This window comes from Sminthopsis crassicaudata, chromosome 3, assembly GCF_048593235.1.
Source record: "Sminthopsis crassicaudata isolate SCR6 chromosome 3, ASM4859323v1, whole genome shotgun sequence".
NCBI lineage: Eukaryota > Metazoa > Chordata > Mammalia > Dasyuromorphia > Dasyuridae > Sminthopsis > Sminthopsis crassicaudata.
The window spans coordinates 481,175,723-481,196,661 of NC_133619.1; the positions used below are offsets into that span (position 1 = coordinate 481,175,723).

Sequence of the window (20,939 nt, forward strand, 5' to 3'; positions counted from 1 at the left end):
ACTTTTACCAGGGGACTTTCCCAATTTTTGTTGAATCAGTGCCTTGTGCTGTTCTTCAGAGCTGTTCCCTTTTGAGAGTACTTGAAGGCCCTCTTGCTTCAGAGAGAGACTCTTCCTGTTAAAGGGAATACCTTTGAAGATATTTCTGCCTTTCTTTCTAATACAATGTTTTTTTTTTAACACTTGAGGTTATTCATAGCAATTTAAAAATAGATACATTTTGCTCGATAGCCTTCTTTTTATGGAAAATTTGCCACAGTCTCCAGTCATTCCCCATCTTTTACACAAAATTTCATTGACAGGATCAAAATAGGTTGTCTACACATAAAAGAATGATAGATTAAGAGTTAGAAGAGACTTTGATTATCATCTTGACCAGTTGTTACATTTAATAGATAGGGAAACTGAGGCCCAAAGAGGTTAACTAGATTGTCTAAGGTCACACAGGTAGTACTAAATGGCTGGATCAGAAAGGCCCTTTGACTTCAAGTCAAACACTTGTTTCACAATGTCACAACACTTCCTTAGGTCCTGAAGGATCACTTTATATTTTCCAGGTCATGAATATCTGGGCTTAACTTTTATTGAGTGCTCTTTGTTACTCCTGAAGTACTCAGCCAGATGAATAGAAGGGTGATGAACCATAATCTTGGTCTCATGCTGCTTTCATTAGGATTGATGTTGATTGATGACTTATTGGATGGACTTTGGATGGGACAGCCAGGTTTAAAGTTTCATATTCAAGTGATTATGACCTAATTATTCTTTTTGAATCGAAACTGAACCACTGTCAAACTAAGTAACAACAGTTTATATTATAGAATCCTCTAAACATTTTCATCTTTGAGTTTTCATAGTGTATTGTAGAACTATTAGTTGTTCCCTAGAGGATCCTAACCTTCCCTCTAGCAGGGGTTCTCAAACTATGGCCCATGGGCCAGACGCAGCCCACTGAGGACATTTATGCGGCCTGCCAGGTTATGGAAAATGGGCTGAGGGGTGGAGACAGAGTGTAAGTTTTTGTTTTTACTATGTCCGGCCCTCCAACAGTCTGAGGGACAGTGAATCTGTTTGAGGACCTCTGCTCTAGAGGATCCAGCACCTCCAACACACCTTAGCTTTGTGAGGTTTCCTCACCTTTGAGATGTACATTCCATCATATTTTATGTGATTTGGCCACCATATATATATATATATTTTTTTGATTTCCTGGGTTATCTGTCAGTGCAATCTTGTGAAGGAAGGCTGTAGTTTTCCTTTTATTTTCTTCCCTTTGTTCTATACTAAGAGGCCACCAATTTCTTAGATGTTATGAAAGATTTACTACAAGGCATTATGAATAAACATGTACCTATTCTCCCTATACTGATAAGTTCTATTTCTATGAGCTACAAGGGTTCTTAGGGTAGAATCTTAGTCTGTTGTGCCAGGTATAACATTTAGACTGATCTTAGTTCCTTCTTGTTAAACTTTTTACCTGGTCTTTGCCTTTATATTAATTTCAGTTAGTCAGTGCTTACTAGTACTGTGCTTTTTATTGGGAAAATAAATATAATGAATGAAAGAAATCTTGATCACAAGGAATGTAGATTCTATCAGGGGAGACGAACACTTCGGAATATATAACTTAAGTGATAAAGAGAATGAAGTAAATACAAAGTAGATATGTACAAAGTAGTTTAGAAAGGTAATAAAATAGCGATTGCAAAAATCAGAAAAGCTTTCTTGTAGGAGGTAGTAATTGAACTGCTTTTCGTACTGAGGAGGGGAGTACATTCTAGGAGTTGAGAAGAAAGCTAGTGCAAAAACATTGAATTTTCTTTCTAAGATTTGGCTATCTATGTTGCTACATGTCTGGCCTTAAATATGCTCCTAGTGGTCTAGAATTTAAGCAACTCCTTTTTTCCTAATTGTTACATTTACTGATATCTTTTGACTTTTCCTTTCCCCAACCACACTGTGCAGCTTAGTCATTTTCCAGATTCCTCACCCTGATATATTTGTCTACCATGCTTTGGAAAAATCTCCATCCATTGATTAGTGAAAGGGCCCCCTGAGCCCTCATGGCCATCTAACCTTGGGTTCTTCCCCCATCCTCTACATTCTAGTTCCCAGAAAGTTGCTCATTCTCTTTTTGTAGTATTGTTGCCAGTCACCTTGAAGCACCATTCTGATTTGACTTTTTCTGGCTGACTTGGACAGTAGATTGCTTTTCCTACTTATATGACACAAGAATTTTGGATTCTGTGACCTAGACCCATAGGTCTCTTTGAGCCTACAGCCCAGTGCCAGCTTACCTCCTTCACTTTCTAACTCCTGAACAAAATTGATCTCTAGTTTTAAACAAATACCTTCTTATGATAATGTTCTAGTTTAGTAGTGTCAAACTCAAATAGAAATGGAAATCATACATGAGAATCCCTATGGGCCACATAGTGACTTAAAACTAATTTATTAATATCATCTATGTTTTACTGTGTTTTTATTTATTTTGTTAAATTTTTTCCCAATTGCATTTTAATCTGATTCAGGCCACATTGAAGAGTGTTATGGGCAACATGCATTATCAAATCCTATGTATTTGACATCTCTACTCTGATTCATCCTTTGTTGATCCCCCTGACGTTATAGGTGTAGTCTAGTATGTGAATGTGGGCATATATTGGGCACCTTTGCTCATTCCTAGGTAGAATAATCAATCATTCCTTACTTTAGATTGTAGCTCACTAACTGAGATTGACCATCTCTCCTCTTGGCGTAGATTTTAGAGAATTTGTGTTAGCCACTAAAAACTGCATGGGTCAGAACAACATTTGCCATATTCTCCATATTCCTTTCCCTCTAATAATTGGGCAAGGTTTGATGTTGTTTAAAAAAAAAAACACCAAAAAGCTTTTGATTACAGCAATGCGTAGGTAATTTTTTAGGTAATAGCTTTATACTTCTATAGCAACAAATGAAAAATATACCAACCTAAGTGTTTCACATTTAATCTAGAGTTAATCTGGTTCTCTGCCCCATTGTACATAGTTTAGTTCTGTAATAAACACTATACGCTTTGTTATCTATCTGTATAGCTCTTTGCAAGGCTATTTCTAGTTTTCATGGTTTCAAACCATAATAATGGAAAATCCCCAAAACATCTGTACATAGAAATTTTCTGTGTCTTAAAGGCAAAAAGGATTTTTAAAAAAGAGTTCTTTAAAGAAAGATAAAGCATCATGTTACCTAAAGGCCATCCTGTTTGTGAAATAATATTTGTAATAAGTGCTTGTGCTTCTTGACCACAGAGAGGAAATGTGACTGCTTTGGGGTGCTTATTTTATATTACTTTTGCCTTTATATTGCTGGCTAACTGCCCTCCTAGAACTTTTCTTGTGGCATGTTAAACCTAGAATTTCCTTTGGACTGAACTTTCTTTTAATTCAGTCAGTAGATAATGAGATTATTTTTTTAAAGCAATCCTCTAAATTCTTTATAATGTTCTAGAGACTTTCATTCTTGTAATTATACAGATTCTGCAAATTTCATCCAATTCTGTGCATATAGACCATCTTTCTTTGGAAGAAATTTTCCTAAAATTAGAACTGAATTACGTTAAAAATGATATTTTTTTCCCTTTCTGTAAAGAGCTTTACAGCAGTTTCTATAATGCTGATGGGAATTTCATATTAAAAGTTCATTCCTTGACATTGCTGATATACCCCAGAGTTTTTGTTTTCATGAAATGCAGATGTTATTAAAGCCAGAGGTTTTTTGGAGGGTAATTATTACAGTATTGTTAGGTGGATTTTTTCCAGCAGCCCAGGTGAAAGATAGCTTTGCATAACCCTGTTAACTGGAGAGAATCCAACCACTGGAAAAGATCAAAAGTCAATAAATTAATGGGATCATGGAAATGAGCTCATTGCCAAAGTATATTTATTTTCCCTGCCTATCCATTCACTGAGTGTTTATTAAAATTTTGATAAGGCAGTCATGGACTGTCAAATTTACAGCAATTTTTTAAAATGGAGCCCTTGTGTGAGGGATACTGCTGTGAGACCAGATGTGGATGTGCAGTACTATAGAGTAGGGATGGGAAGGGGGTAGGGTGGATTAATCACAGATCTGCTTCTTCTAATGAATTTCCTTTTTTTGTCTCTGGGGTCTTTTTAAAAAAAATAAACATAAAGTAAATGGCATGGTTTGAGGGACTATAATTTTAGGGAAGTGAAATGTGGAAAGTGTAAAGACAAAGGGAAATGGGGCTACAGGGTACGTTCCTTGTAAGGACTTTTAATTCCAGAGAGTATTGTCATCCTGGCACTTGAGAAAACCAAATACAGCAAAATGAGCAGTATTTATAATTCCACCAAAACTCAGATACATATCTTGTGGCTGTAGGGTATAAGCAGATCTCATGCTTTTTGCACATGAATTTCCCTTCATTCTCATCCTAGATGACTTTTGATGACTTGATCTATTTTTATTTTTTCAAGGCTTTTAGATCCATCTCTTCCAAAGGCAAATTAGAGTATAATAACAAAGGAAGAATTGATATTCACCCATCCACTTGAAACCATCTTTGTAAGAAGTTGAAGCCTCAGAATGCTTTTGATCAAGCCTTACAAAAATTATGCATACACATACACACGTAAAGATATATGATATGTCTTCCAAGTTAACTTGTAAGTGGCACTCAGGACTTCTCTAATCTGTCTTAAATCTATCTTCATCAAATTACTTGAAAGTCTACTTTTAAATACAAATCAACCATTAAGACTTTTTTCAACAAGTTTCCTATCTCAGTGTTCACAAACCTTTTTTATGCTTTTTAAAATAAATTCTAATCTTTTTCTCATACAGTTGTAGTTGTCTCTTTGTTATTAATTCGTCAAAAATGACCCAGCTCAAGCACTGCCTCTTGTATAAGAGCATCTTCCCTACTCGTGTTGCACTCCTTAGTACCTACTGTCTCATTCATTTTGTCATGTAATCACATGTAGCCTCACATCTGTTGACTTTCATATGTATGTCTTTTCTTCCACTTAGATTTGCAGTTCATGTTGGAGGGATAATGGGGAGAGAGGAAGCAAGAGACATAGTTATTGTGCGCTCCCCACCCCGAGCTAGCACAGGACAATATAATTATATATATTATTTTCTTGAAGTATTTGTTGTAGAAAGGGAAATAAAGCCTCTGATATTCTTTTGTACATAGTTAGCCCATGACATTTTTTAGATTTCAATCAGGAACTGTCTGAGTGACATTCAGGTCTGACTTACTAGTGGGAAGATAGCATTAGATTAATGGATCAGTGGAACAGATTACTGAGCCAAAAATGCCACAATACCTAGTTCAATTCATTAACATTTATTAAGTACCATTTATGTACCAGTCACCGTGCTAAGTGCTGAGAATACAAAAAGAGGCAAAAGATATTCCAGTTACAGTTCAATAATAAGCCTCTACTAGGGAATTATTCCCCTCTCCCATTCTATCTATATGCTGTGTGAACATTGACTTTTTGTGCTATTATCCAGAATTCTACTAAAGCACCTCTCAAGAGATCCAATGTTGAGAAAGTGACCAATGTGCAAATCCTGGTTTTGTTCTGCATCCTACTGGTCATGGCCCTGGTGAGTTCTGTGGGTGCATTGCTATGGCACCGAACCCATGAAAGTGTGAGCTGGTACTTCAGCGAAATAGGTAAGTTTCAGTGAATGGGGCACAAAAGCACTGTTTTTCTAAACTTAACCATTTTCAGTGAGTTAAAGGCTTTACTTTTACTATTAACTTTCTTTGATTAAATAAGGAAAATGTATTTAACCAGTATATATTTGAAAATAGGAATTCAGCACTTTTAGGAATAGAATAGTCAAGTTTTGGGTCCTTTCCTGGGAATTACTGTTCTTCTAGGCATTCTCCCATTGGCAGTGACATAGCCTACTTAAATTTCAGAGAAGAATGAAAGAGTAAGATCAAAAGGTGATGAAAATTGGGTTGTTCAATAGTCAGATTAATGTCTTGTCAATAAAAAATTTAAAAATAAACTCGAATTAAAAATTGATTTTTCTTTTTATGGTCCTTCTGTTGTTTGCAGGGTGAACTGTTAAAATGTCTTTTATGCTTGTCTCTATCTTTTCCCCTGAGAAACTCAAAGTCATCAAAGAGCCCTCAAGGGCACACTTGTTAATGTTGCCATTGCCAAGAAAAGGGACCAAGTTTCAGAACTATGTTAGTTGCAATCTGAATCAGAATCCAGGATTTCAGAAACTGTCATAGTCTGGTTTATTACTCCATTTATTGTCTAGTCTTGATTTCAGGTTATCAATATTTATATTTAAAATGTCAAAACCCTACTGTAAAACAAAACCAAAAATAAAATGGTATCATTTGTATAGTTTAATGTGGCTAAAACAAAAGAGACCATTCTAGTTTAAAACAGGAATAAATATACAGGAAAGTTATTATAGATTCTTTTGATGATTCTGTTTATACATATACATACATACTTAGCTGAAATGCGTTAGGTTCTGGGTAATGTATAACACTGACACTATTTTGGGATTACAGGCCTTGGGAAAATAAATAAACGGCAATGAAATTGTTTGGATAATTTCTTTCTAGTAGCTACATGATTTAGTGTGGAAGAACTGTCCTCTGCTCTCCCACTTAATGTACTCTGTCATTAACAGAGATGTTATCTTTATGGTGAGGACTGCAATTTCTCTGATAGAAAACAGTAAAGCTCCAAATTCCCATTTTTCACCAATTTGCCTTTAACTTAAGTTCTTGGTATTTTGTCTTTTCAAATTACTATTCTTTCTGTTCTGTCAATAGAATTTTTTGTAAATTAAATTAATGGAGTAGGGAATGCAGGATGCAGAAAAGGATAGGCTGGAGAACAAGGTACATGCTCGTTTGTTTCTCCTTCCTCTACTTGTCTTCTCTAACACAGGCTTCCTCCACTAAATTCTGATGGGGTAGTTAGGTAGCACAGAGATTAGAGCTATGGAACTAGAGGTGAGGGAATCAGAATTCAAATCCAATCTTAGACATTTATAAGCTATGTGAGCTAGACAAGTTATCCTCTGCCTTAGTTTCTTCACCCATAGAATGGGGAAAACAATAACCCCTACTTCCCAGTGTTCTTGTGAGGTATGAGATATCTTTAAACTTTTTTTTAACCTTAGAGCACCATATAAATGCTTAGTATTATTGTTGTTGCTACTGTTATTGCAATTGTAATAGAAAGATTGGCCTTGTTAACTTTTAAGAGATCCATCACTGAGTTGGCTCTAAAATTGTGAGTTTTTCAAGCCTGGCAACTTGGAGAGAGGCCCACTGAAGTACAGAAGCTTACATTAATGTGATTTTTTTCCCCCTAATCTTTAAGCTAGTGAATTGACTCACTTAACATCTTGATTTTGGGTTATCGTAAATAAAACTGAGTTGCAGTGGCATTATTAAATCAATTATCTATGTTTCATATTTTGCTCACTTCAACCTCACACCAGTTCTCCAATGTTCCCCCTCCATCCTTTCTTTGCTTGTCTGCCTCACAAAACCAATAGTCCTGATCCAAGTATATAAAATGGCGCTTGTGTAATACTGCCTGACATAGCAGAAAAGGTTGCTGGTGTTTGAAATCAGAAAAAGAAATGTGAGCCTTGGTAGTGTCTTTCACTAAGCATATGATATTCTCCAAGCCTTTGTTTCCCTGCTTCCCTACTTGCAAATTGAGAACAATACCTGCTCTGCTTACTTTATAGGATTCTACAGGATTGTTCCAAGGCAGGAATCGTGTTGTTGTTGTTGTTGTTGTTGTTGTTGTTGTTGTTGTTGTTTTTAGGCTTGGACTCCTTGAGCAGTCTTGTAAAACTAATTGGACCCATCTCAGAAAAGTGTTTTTAAATGCATAAAATAAAATACATAGGATTATGTAGGAAATCAATTATTTTAAAATACATTTATCAAATAAGAAAAGATTTTTCTTGGATCCCAAGTTAAGAAACATTGTTCTAAGAAGATAATGTAGTTTACAGTGTTATAAATCACCATCTATAAATATAAAGTTCTCTTTTATTCTTTCATTTATTTTTGTATTTTTTATGAGGGATAGGGGATTTTCTTTTTTTAGTTAGTTTTTTATATATACTTTTTTCTCAATAGTATTTTATTTTTCCCATTTTTGATAGAATCATAAATCCAGAATGAAACGTTGATAGTTGTTTTACATAGTCTGTTTGGAATATTGCATTAAACCTGAGAGTTGCAGTTTAGCAAAGATAAGATTGACAAAACATGTGGTCGGGATGTTAAGGATACTCAAAACCATTTCTTATGGGAGTTGAATAATGAAAATGGGAGTTACAAGTCTAGACAAAAGAAGATTTAGCCAAGTTACCATATTGGTCTTCAAGTAATTGAAGAGTTATTTTTTCAGAAGAGGGATTAGGATTATGCTTAGGTTGTTTGAAAACAAGAGAGCTGAACAAGGATCAGTAGATGAAAGCCTTGGAAAGATTACAGTATGATTCAAGGAAAAACTTTTCCAAAATTATAGTGACTCAAAGTGAAATGGGTTTCCTAAGAGATAAGAAATAACCTCTCTATATAGGGCCTTAAGTAGAGGCAAGTGGTTGTTTTTCAAAGATGGGTTAGAAAGGATGTGGGCTCACATTTGGCTTCAACTGGATGGCCTCTAAGGTCCTTCCAACTCTGGAGAATCTATGATTGGTCTATATATCAAAATCTAGAATTGAATAGAAAATAAAAAGCTCTTTTTGGAATCAGGATGACTTGGAAAGTCATATTAGTTGTTTTTTTTTTAACTCCTTCAATGTTTTGAAATACATTTTTAGTGAGAGTAGGTTGTGTTATTATTTCAGAATGTTTTTGTCAATGAAGATCGTACTTCATACAAAAAATTTCAGATCTTTCAGTCTAGCTTTCAAATTTTTAACTTACTAAATAATTGGATAGGCTTAATTTTGCATTTTTCATAAATATTTATTAATCATTATAACAAATGCAGAATGATATAGTGGATAAAGTAGTAGCCTAGTAATTAGGAAGGTCTGAGTTTAAATCCTGCCTCTAGTGTTACTAGCTGTATGACCGTGGGTGAGTTGCTGTATATCATATAATTCTATATAATTATAGACGGTTTGTGACTTGCCATTGAAGATGTTTTTTATGCTGACAAAATCAAATGTCCTTAATGTATTGGTGCATAAAAGTTCCACAGTTGTAAGTTTTATGAAGGAAATGCAAGACTGACTCTTTAATATTAATGTTAATGTCCATATTTTTTCATATTATTTTAATTAGAACTTGAGTTATAATTTTTTCCTCCTAGCACAAAGTCCATGAATGTTGCATTTAGATAATATGACAGTATGTGAAACTATATAGAAACTTTAACTCAAACTATATGGTTTTCTCTTATTGACTTTCTTTCACAGAGGGAATTTCCAACAATTTTGGATATAATTTGTTGACATTTATCATCTTGTATAACAATCTCATTCCAATTAGTCTTCTGGTCACTCTTGAAGTTGTAAAATTTATTCAGGCCCTTTTTATAAACTGGGTGAGTATTCAAAGCAGAAATGATTAAGATAAGTTTTTTTCAGCTACAGGACAGTGTCAGCCTGACATTTTCACTTTCATATTAAGAATTTTGGAAATAAACTGTAGCCACCTTAGCAAATAGTGTCTTGGATTGTAAGTTTTAAGCAGTATTGTTTTTTAGTCATTATGAAGTATTTATATTAACCTAATATCATTTTATAGAGAGGTTCCTCTGGCAAAGTGAGGAGTATCTGTATGTGTGTGTGTGTGTGTGTGTGTGTGTGTGTGTGTGTGTGTGTGTGTGTGTGAGAGAGAGAGAGAGAGAGAGAGAGAGAGAGAGAGAGAGAGAGAGAGAGAGAGAGAGATGCCAAAGCATTAGTAAGAAATTTAGAAATCAGTATGTGTAGAGGAAGATAGTGCCCAGTGGAGTTGCAGAAGAGACTTAAATATTTGAAAAGATAATTTAAAAAATAAATTTAATTGTCATCTTTTTTTTTTTCTTTCCATTGCTTAAATTTCTCCCAGCATCCCTCTCATAAAGCCATCACATATAACAAAAACATCTTTTAAAAAAAGGGGAATAAATGAAAAAATCCAGCAAACCTTATTCATATGTTACAGAAATTTAGTAATATATGCAATATTTGAAATCTAAAGACCTACCTCTGCAAAGGAGTGGGTAGATGCATTTGAGAAGGGAATTTTAAGGAGAAATGATGGAATTGATTTAGAGCTTCAGGAATGTTTTCTCAGATGATTGCCTTGGTGATAATTTTACATACAAACACAAGAGGGTATATATATTTCTCTTTGAGCCTCTCCTCTGTGGCAATCACCCTGTGAGTCAGCCATATGTGTAGGCTTTCTAAAGGAATTATCAGCTCTTCTTACCTTGTCACTTTTTGACTTGTTCCGTGTCCTCCTATTTCTTTCAGGACCTGGATATGTATTATATGGAAAATGACACCCCTGCAATGGCCCGGACATCAAACCTGAATGAAGAGCTTGGACAGGTGAGAATCTTTTTTTTTTAGAATTACAGAAAGAGGGTGGGGAGTAGGAAGGAGCATTTGAGGAAGACAAAAGGGAAAACTTAAGCAAAGGAAAAGGACCAAATTTAACTATAGAAGATTATTCCCTTCAAAGGCAGCAAGAGCTAGGATGTGGCCATCTGAAAAGAGGAAGAAATGGACTTTTACTCTGTCTATCCATGTTAAGGCAAAGACCTTGCTACCTATGAGTTTGAACATTGGGATGTGGTGAGGTTTTCTAACCTACTGCCTCTCTTATTGAGGTGCACTGTGGAATGTCCATTTTCCCATCTATAAAACAGGGATGGTATAATGTTTGCTCTGCTCACTCCACAGAATAGTTCTAAAGAAATCTCATTGTTAACCTTCAAACTGCTATATAAATTTGAGTAGCCTTTACTGCCATTATTATTAATTGTTAACAGATATGAATGATGGAAGCTACATCAGGACCATTTCCTATATCTGTGTCCTCATCTCTACCATATCTTTTTCTGTAATATTGTAATAGTCTAGACTATTATCATCTCTTAATTTTTTTGTGGATGAGTCTGTTTTTACCCCATTCCCATTCCAGAATGTTTAGTTTTCCTCCATTGCTGATAAGATACAATACAACCTTCTTGGCCTGATGTTTAAAGTATTTTAGCTGCTTGCCAGATTCTGTTTCCAGCTGTCTCCATATTCAAGCCAAATCAGTCTTAGCCCATCTTCTTCTGTCCCAGTATATTTGTTCAGGCTGTCTCAGTCTTTATGTCTGTATTTGGTGAAAATTTAGTTCATACTACTTTCTCTTTGAAATCTTTGCTTTCCCTTGCAGCAAGCTAAAAGTGATCTATTGCAGTTCTTATAGTACTTTTTCTTCTTACTTTATGACTGTCATATTTGTTATATGTATATTTGTGTGTGTGTATTTATTTCTCCTTGTATCACTCCCTTCTCCCCTCCCCAAGTTATATCACCTGTAACAATATATTTTAAAGAGGAAAAAGAAAAAAATCAACTGAATTGATTAATAAATGCCACAATGTACCCACGTTGACATTTTCAAAAGACTAGGTTGGGGGGCAGCTAGGTGGCACAGTGGGTAGAGCACTAGCCCTAAAGTCAGGAGGACCTGAGTTCTCTGGGCAAATCACTTAATTGCAATTGCCTCAGTAAAAGCAAACAAAAAACCCCCCAAAGGACTAGGTTGGGAGTGTTTCTCATGTATCTCTTAGAATTATGTTTATTCTTTGTAATTTTGCAGTAATCACTTTTGGTTGTTTTGTAGTTCAGCATCTTAGGGTTAGATTTGGAATGACTCAGTCTAATCCTTTCATCTTAGAGATGAATAAATTGGTGGTGGGAAGGCTGAATAACTTGCTCAAAGTCACACAGATAGTAAGATTAAAGTGGAATTGGAATCAAATTCCTCTGACTGTGGAGCCAGTCAGGAAACCTGCTAATTTTTACTTTTCCAGTGTATTCCCAGAAACTGCCTAGCACAATACTCTACACATTATAGGTCCTTAATAAATTTCTTGATTGTAATGTGTGAGAGAGTTCAAAGGAGTGACACTATCAAAAGGCCTTCATTTAACAACACTGAAGCAAAACCTGATTTTTTTCATCTTTGGAAATGTCACTTCTTTGTTTTCCCTCTCTAACCTGAGTGTGCTTACTGATGAACGTAACTACATATTTTTATGTCATTGGATCTTCAGATTAAATAGCCTTCCAGTACATCTGGCCTATCTAAATGCTATTCCAAAATTATTAGTTGTCAAACACATTATACATGCTTTCTGTATCCATAAGATAGATGGGGTGCACAGGGGATAGAGTACTGGGCATGGAGTCAGGAAGATCTCAGTTCAAAATTATCTTTAGACACTTAATTAGATATGTGAACTTGGACAAATGACTTAATCTCTGTTGGTCTCAGTTTCCTCACCTGTAAAATAAGAATCATAATAGTACCTACCTCCCTGGGATAATAGTAAAAATCAAATGAAATAATACTTGCAGAGAGCTTACCACACAGTGCCTGTAACATAAGTGCTATATAAATGCTAGTCATTATTATCATTATCTTTTCCTTATGTGGGGGGAACATTCCCCAGCTTGGAAACTCTTATTGCTTTGCCATTTTTCTCACCTTATTTAGTTAGACTGAACACTGGTGAATGAGCATCTGATTTCCTTGTCCTATGCCCCAGACCAGGTTACAGAGTTTCAAGGTTTTTAGAACTGAGCATTGGAGGAGGACCATGGTTGCAATGGTTATGAAAATGCTTATGTTTGACACATGATTGAAAAAAAAATGGAAATTTTTAGGGTTTTAAGAGTATCCATTCCATGTACAGTTTTATTGCAGAACATTTTAGAGACTTGGGATTGGGGATAAGGAATGGGACTTGAAAGAAGCTATAGAATCTGTACATTTGAAAATATAGAATGACATGTTTCCATTAAGTCATCCAGAAGCAAGGAAATGATGGACAGAGTTGTCTGCTAATCTTAAGCTTTTGTAATCGTTTTAGGATTGGTGTTCATTTCCTTGTTGGCACTTTACTGTATGAATCAGTCTCATATTGGAGAAAGTTATGATTATGTATAAAAGATTGAGAGCGTTTGACCTGTCTAGACTCTATGGCAGGTTACAGATTCTGAATTTAGATAGTCTTTGTTCTAGAAGAAATAGATTTTACTTATTATGATTTTTGAATAATAATGACCATTCTGCTATTCTCTTTCCTTACAGGTTAAATATCTATTTTCTGATAAAACAGGAACCCTTACATGCAATATTATGACCTTCAAGAAATGTAGCATTGCTGGAGTAACCTATGGGTTAGTATCATTTCTCTGTACCTCACTGCAAATTTCCATTGGGTTTACTTTGATTCATCTTTAGTTGCTTTGACAGATATCTGGAAATTCTACTTTTTTCTGAAAAAAGAAAAGTTATTCATGAAGTATATTTATCCTTGATATTGTAGTATCTTGGGGGATAGTGGATAAAGTAGACTAGAGTCAGACTGACCTGGAACCAGATGCTTTTGCTCTTATTTTATGCAGTGTATGGTTTTGGATTGGTTGTTTAGCTTCCCTGTGCCTGAGGCACAGGTCTTATCTACTTTTATAGATCTATTGTAATCAGGACTGCTGGAAAGGGTTGTCTAAACTAACAAAATCATATATTCTTTGCATAATAGCATGGGAAGAAGTGTATGTTTTTATATGAAGACATTCTTGGAGATGTTCAACTAATACTTAATGGAATTTTAATAGAAAACATTGGTGACAGAAAACCCTGGTGTATTTAATATGTGCGTGTATTATGTATACATGTATTGTGTGTGTGTGTGTGTGTGTGTGTGTGTGTGTGTGTGTGTGTGTTTGTGTGTGTGTGTAAGTGTAAGTAGGAGTTTGTAGTGAGGAGCCTAAAGGAGTTTTTAGGCTTCCTAGTGGCAGGAAAACCAGAGTTCAAATTCTACTTAGACACTTGCCAATTATGTGACTTTGGGCAAGTCTTAACCCCTATCTGCTTCAGTTTACTCATCTGTACAGTGGGGGTAATAATAGCATTCACCTCCCAGGTTTGTTATGATCATCAAATGAGAGAATTTTTGTAAAGCATTTTGCAAACTTTAAAGTGATATATGTGTGTATGCTATTATTAGAATTATTACATATTTAATACAATAAATAGCAAATTTATAAACCATTTGTTGACTCAACCTTTGTTATAATATGTTGTTGTGCTCACACTGTTCTATAATGAATTCATTTTTCTCTCACATTAATGGACAGCCATTTTCCAGAGCTGGAAAGAGAACGCTCCTCAGAAGACTTCAGGTGATTATCTATTAGAACTAATATAAAGTTACCATGCATGTGGCTGTATCTATCTATCTATCTACCTATTAATGGTAGCTTCTGTTTATACATCTCATTTGCATGTCTGTGGACATAATTAGAAGATTTATTTATGTTGTATTTTAAGAATACTGCATAATCATAATACTTAATGAACTGTGACTTAAATAAGGTGGAGGGAGTATAAAAGAATGCCCGCTGTGGGCTGAGAAATACTGATGGAGTGATACATTTTTCTTAGATTAAGATGGAGACTTTTTTTTTTTTTTTTTTTTTTTTTGAGGCTGGGGTTAAGTGACTTGCCCAGGGTCACACAGCTAGGAAGTGTTAAGTGTCTGAGACCAGATTTGAACTCGGGTCCTCCTGAATTCAAGGCTGGTGCTCTAAGATGGAGACATTAAATGAAAATTATTAGAATATCACTTCAGGTTTTGCTAGTATCATTCTACATGGTTGCTTTTATTTCTCATAATTTCTGTGATTTGTTTCTTTGTCCTGCTTTTCATTTTTTGCCATAGCTGATTTGAATGCATGCAATAAACATTCTCCTTTTGCTCCTACAGTTCCCTTTCCTGTCTACTGACCCCAAGTCTTTTTTCTTTTATATATATATATATATATATATATATATATATATATATATATATATATATATATATATATATATATATTTATATATTTATATATATATATTTATATTATATTATATATTTATATTATATATTTATATAAGTTGTTTGAGAGCAGGTTCGCCCTGCCTTATTACCTCCTTGAGGGCTATAATAATGTTTTGTGTGGTTTTCTACACCCTTATAGTACCTAGTGGTACTTAAATATTAGTTTTTTTGGGTAGCAAAAGGATGGACAGATGTTGTCTTCAGGTCCTTTATAGCTATGAGCTCTGATTTAACATAAACATGCACATGCTAATAAGAACATATTTCTATCACATGAAATTTTTTTTCTGTTCTTCCTTGTAGTCAGTTGCCTCCTCCCACTAGTGATTCATGTATATTTGATGACCCAAGATTGTTACAGAACATTGAAAATGATCATGTAAGTTTTTGGTTTGGTGCCAAGTTAATTGCTAATGCTGTATATCTTTAAAGCAATGTACTTTAAAAAATTTGTGAATTCTAAACAGAGGGATGGGATGGAATCTTGAAATTTTAAAATGTATCATCACCTCGGGCAAGAGACTTTATGTTAATAATATTCAGCTTGGAACATTGAATATGGTAGTATGTCCTTGAATGTAAATGTTACATAGTGAAGTAATTGGTGTAGGGGCGGGAATATGTCAGTTATGTTCTATTTTTATCACTTGTAGAGGTCCTGAAGAATTCTTATTTAAGAGGCATCTTAAACTAGGTTTTAAAAAATGTTTAAGGAAAATGGGGTATAGAAAAAATAATATATTCAGTCAGTCAAGTAGCATCTATTAAGTCCTTACTATATGCCAGGCATGGTGCTAAGTCCTGGGGAAATAAAGATAATTTAAACAATTTTAAAAGCTTGCTAAAGTTATCTTCTAGATACATAAGTCTGATCACATTCGTTCTCCTCACAAAAATTTAATGGTTTTCTGTTGTTTGGGGGATAAAATTCTTAACTCTTATGCTGGTAGAAAAGGCCTTCCACATTCTAGTTGCACACTTATCTTTACAGTCTTATTTTGATATTGCTTCCTGAAAGTATGCAAATATTTATTTACTATATTCTAGGAATTGGGGGTATTTGTAGACACAAAAACAATGTAAGCCCTAACCTTTAAAAGTTTATATTCTATTGAGAGGGCAGAGGAACATGGAGGCAGATAAGCAAATTAAAAGTTTATTCAGTATAAATACAGAATATTTTTTTGAAGAAGTGATAAATTAAAAAGAAAAACTTAGCAGAATCAAGAAAAGCTTTTTGTTGGAGGTGATGATGTTTGATTTGAGGTTTAAATACTGCTTGGGGCTTCAAAAAAAAGAATTTTGAAGGAGAGACTTATTTTAATTTTGGAAGATGAACTCATGCAAAGGAAGAGACATGGGGGTTTATAGAGAAAATTGCAAGCATTCCAATTTGGCTAGAATATAGAAGATGAGAAACATGTAGTGAGAATGAGAAACATGTAGTTAGTCTGGAAGGATGGGTTAGAGCCAACTTATGAAAGATTCTAAATGTTAGAAGAATATTTTGTTCCTGAGAAAATGGAGCCACTGGAACTTCTTGCAGAGAGGATAGTAACGTGGTGCTTCAGAAATGGACCAGTGGCAGTGACCAGTTAGAAGGCTGTGCAGTTGTCTAAGTCAACAGGACTGGCACAGCATTACCTTTGGGGAGGGGGGTAGGCAAGAATTATTAAGGGTCACTGCTTGTTAATGAGCTTGACTAAAAGGGTGGTGATGTCCTCAAGAGGAATGGTTGGGTGTAATTGAAAACACAATTCCATTTTTGACAGATGAGTTTGAGATGTTTGTGGGAAAACTAGGGAGATGTCCAGCAGACTCTTGGAAATATGGTACTGAATTTCAGGATATATGTAATGTAGGAGAAGGTAAGCAGATTTAGGAGTCATTTATACAGAGATAATTGAACCAACAGAATCTGATGATATTAATGAGAAGAGAGAATCATGAGTAAAATTCAACTAAAAGTTATCTAAGGCATATTCTCTTTGAGTAAGATCATTGTTTATTAGCAGAGTTTGAATTTGGTAATAAAGCAGGTGAATGGCTGTATCAGTTTAGGCAAAGGCTCTAAGGCACAGATCTCTTTTATAAGCATAAAATAAAGCTCAGAATGGCATAGGTGAGGAAATAATACAATTGGTTATAAGGTTGGCACATCACAAGGTGAAGAATTATGAATTGCAATAGCTGAGACATGGGAAACAGTGTAATACTTTAAAAATTGGGAATAAGGGGCTAGCAACCACTCTCTCCTTCCCTCCGATGACTAAGAAAGTTTATTGTTTGAGTCCACCTGAAAAGTTGGGGCTACTAGGCCAAACTTCTTAGGTTAGCAAATCAAACACTCTTGAAGGATACTTACTATGGTGTAAAAATAACAGACCAGATTCTCTGGTGTGTCCACCCTTACCTTTCAGGGATAGCAGATTTCCTTGAGACAAGAATATATCAGTGGTTAGCAGAATTGGATTTCTAAACTTTAATCATTACAGGTCAGTTGAATTTCTAAACTAAATTCCAAGACAAAGAACCACAACTTAGTTACTGGATGAAATTAAGTAATTTTACATAGGATCAAAAAAATGTACATGTAGAGGGCCACAGATAGTGAGGGAATTCTGAGAGAGGTATAAGACCCTTTAGCCCAGAGGAAACCTGCTAAAAATATCTGGTTTGGCTCCCCATTTCCCTTTGGAATTTTTCACCTTCCTTCCTGAGAAGTCAGGGCCTGTGTTCCACTTGAAGTAAGGGTACTTATAGCATGGCACTTAACTCTGTGTGATTTGATGAGATAATGGTTCTCTAATTCACACATCCTCAGTATGATATAATGATGTAATCACTCTAGTAGACACATACTTAATGTGATGTAATGATGTAATCACTCTAGTTGGCATATACTTAGTGTGGTATTGATGGTATTTAAGGACTGAGAGGACTGGAGACTTGGAGATCTCAAACTTGAACACAGAGAGGAGAGACTCAGACATAGACACAGAGCAGACACAGAAGATGGAGACAGAAATAGAGATACTCCTGGTGGCTCTCCTGCCTTCATCACTCCTCCACCTAAGACCAAGGCTCATCCAGAGATCCTCTAGAGAGCTAGTCCGGACTTTACATGTACAGAACCAATTTACTTTTTTCAATTGGAAAAATATGGATTATGAACCTACTAAGGAGCATGAGGAGGAGTGGTGAGACATAAAGGAGAACCAGAAAAAGTCCTCTTTGGAAAATTTAGGGAAGAATATCCAGGAGAAAAAAGAGAATAGATCAACACTATTAAATATTGCAGAGAGAATAAGGGCAAAATAGGAATGTGATTTAGACTTAGAAGATGATACCATAAGCAAATTATGGGAGAATGGAATAGTGTCAGATCTTTGGAAAATGAAATAACTTATTACAGAGAGACAGAGAGACAGACACACACAGAGAGACAGAGAGACAGACAGATAGACAGAGACAGAGTTAGAGACATAGAGATAGAAACAGAGAGACAGACAGACAGAAACACACACACAGAGAAAATGAACACACAAGTGCAGTATAGAATTAAAAAATGGATAATCTTAGTCAATACAGCTAAGATTAGAAAGAAAGCAGAAACTATAAAGAAATTTTCCCCCTTCCCCTGTTTTTCTGATAAAGGCCTCATTTCTTGAATATATAGGGAACTGAGCCAAATTTATAAAAATAAGCCATTCCTTAATTGGTGAATGCTCAAAGAGTATGAACAGGCAGTTTTTACAAGAAGAAATCAAAGCTATGCATCATCACATGAAGATACACTCTATTAAGCTGAATTCAGAAAAGCCTGAAAAGACTTATATGAACTGATGCTGAGTGAAGTTAGCAGAATTAAGAGAGCATTGTACACAGTAATTATGTAATTAAATGATCAACAATGATATATTTAGCTCTTTTCAGTAATGCAGTGATCCAAGACAATTCCCATAAACTTGAGATAGAAAATGCCATCTGCATCGAGAGAGAGAACTATGGGGATTAAAAGTAGATTGAAACATATTATTTTCACTTATTTTGTTGTTTGCTTTTTTCATAGTTTTCTCGTTTTGATTTTTCTTTCACAAAATAAATAATATGGAAATGTTTATATATATAATCTACATATATATATGTATATATATATATATATATATAATCTGTATTAGATTGCTGTCTTAAGGAGAAGGGAGAAAGGGAGAAAAAATTTGCAACTCAAAATTGGAAAAAATAAAATACATTGGCATTTAAAAGAATAAATAAATACTCTCTATGAGAATAACTCTAGAGTATATATGTGCATGTATGACATGTGCCTTTATGTCATAAAAGATATATAGATATGTAATTGGGCATATATTAATAAAAAGAAATCAACTGCTTAAAAAGAGAAAATATGCTCTAAATCACTACTGATTAGAGAAATGAAAATTAAAGCAACTCTGAAATATCACCTATTAACATGATAGAAAAGGGAAATGACAAATGGTAGAGAGGATGTAGAACAATTGGGATAATAATGCCCAGTTGATGGAGTTAGGAACTTGTCTAACTATTCTTGAGAATAATTTGGAACTATGCTCAAAGGGCTATAAAATCATATACACCTTGTGATTCAGCAATACTTATATAAGTTTGAATTCCAGATAGATCAAACAAAAGGGGAAAGTCTACACAGTGACAGCAATATACTAAGAATGATCAGTTATGAAAGATTCAGCTACTCTGATAAAGACAATGATTCTAAGACAATTCCAAAGACCTCTTGATGAAAAAAAAAGTGGTATCCACTCCCCAGAGAGAGAACTGATAAGCTCTGAATTGAATTGAAGCATACTTTTAAACAATTCTTTATTTTCTGTTTTTATTTTCTTTTGCAACATGGCCATCGTGGAAATAGGTTTTACATGACCTCACATGTATAAGTGAAATCAAATGGTTCTCTTTTCAAGGAGGAAGGAAGACTATAGGGAGAGCTAGAATTTGGAACTCAAATTTTTTTAAAATGATTGTTTAAAATATATTTTACATGTAATTTGGAAATAATTAAATTAAACAATTTTTAGAAAGATTTGAAGTTGAGAGATGGAGTATCTTGCCAGTATAGGGATGATAGCCTGAGAACAAGAGAGGTTGAGAGTAGGAGTACTACTTCCATGGAAGACCTGAGAGACAGCTTGGTCCAATAGAAAGAGTAATACATGGCAAGTCAGAGAGTTTGTTTTCAATTATTGGTTATGAGTGACTTTCATCAACAATGAGATGATTCAGACCAGGTCCAATGATCTTGTGATGAAGAGAGCCATCTACAACCAGAGAGAGGACTGTGGAAACTGAAGGTGGATCACAACATAGTATTTTCACTCTTTTTGTTGTTGTTCACTTGCATTTTGTTTTCTTACTCATTTACTTTCTTTTTTTTTTGAACTTATTTTTCTTGTGCAGCAAGAGAACTGTATAAATATGTTTATACGTATTGGAATTAACATGTCTAACAAAAAGAGAGAAAAAAAACAAAAAAAATAACGGTTCTGCTTCCTTCTCTCTGTGAATGATAAGTGACTTTGTTCTTTTGGCCTTTCATTTCATTTTTGGTAAGATGACTAGATGATAAGGGAAAAATATCACCAATATTCTCAAATGTAATCTCTGATTCTACAAATCAGTCTAGGATTGCATGAGTTAATTAAGTGGTTTTCTTTTATATATATATATATATATATATATATATATATATATATATATATAATACAAGAGAGAAACATTTTATAGTTCATTTTAAAAATTCACATC

At 34.6% G+C, this 20,939-nt stretch overlaps 1 protein-coding gene across 13 annotated transcripts in view; it reads left to right on the forward strand.

Annotated features, from left to right (window-relative positions):
- Positions 1-20,939, forward strand: part of ATP8A2 (ATPase phospholipid transporting 8A2) — a 667,830-nt gene that overhangs the window by 153,929 nt on the left and 492,962 nt on the right. For all 13 annotated transcript variants that reach the window (XM_074303628.1, XM_074303629.1, XM_074303631.1 and 10 more), the window contains 6 exons: positions 5,527-5,692; positions 9,454-9,581; positions 10,498-10,575; positions 13,340-13,428; positions 14,392-14,436; positions 15,438-15,513. In XM_074303628.1, the coding sequence (XP_074159729.1) occupies positions 5,527-5,692; positions 9,454-9,581; positions 10,498-10,575; positions 13,340-13,428; positions 14,392-14,436; positions 15,438-15,513 (582 nt within the window). The remainder of the gene's footprint in view (positions 1-5,526; positions 5,693-9,453; positions 9,582-10,497; positions 10,576-13,339; positions 13,429-14,391; positions 14,437-15,437; positions 15,514-20,939) is intronic.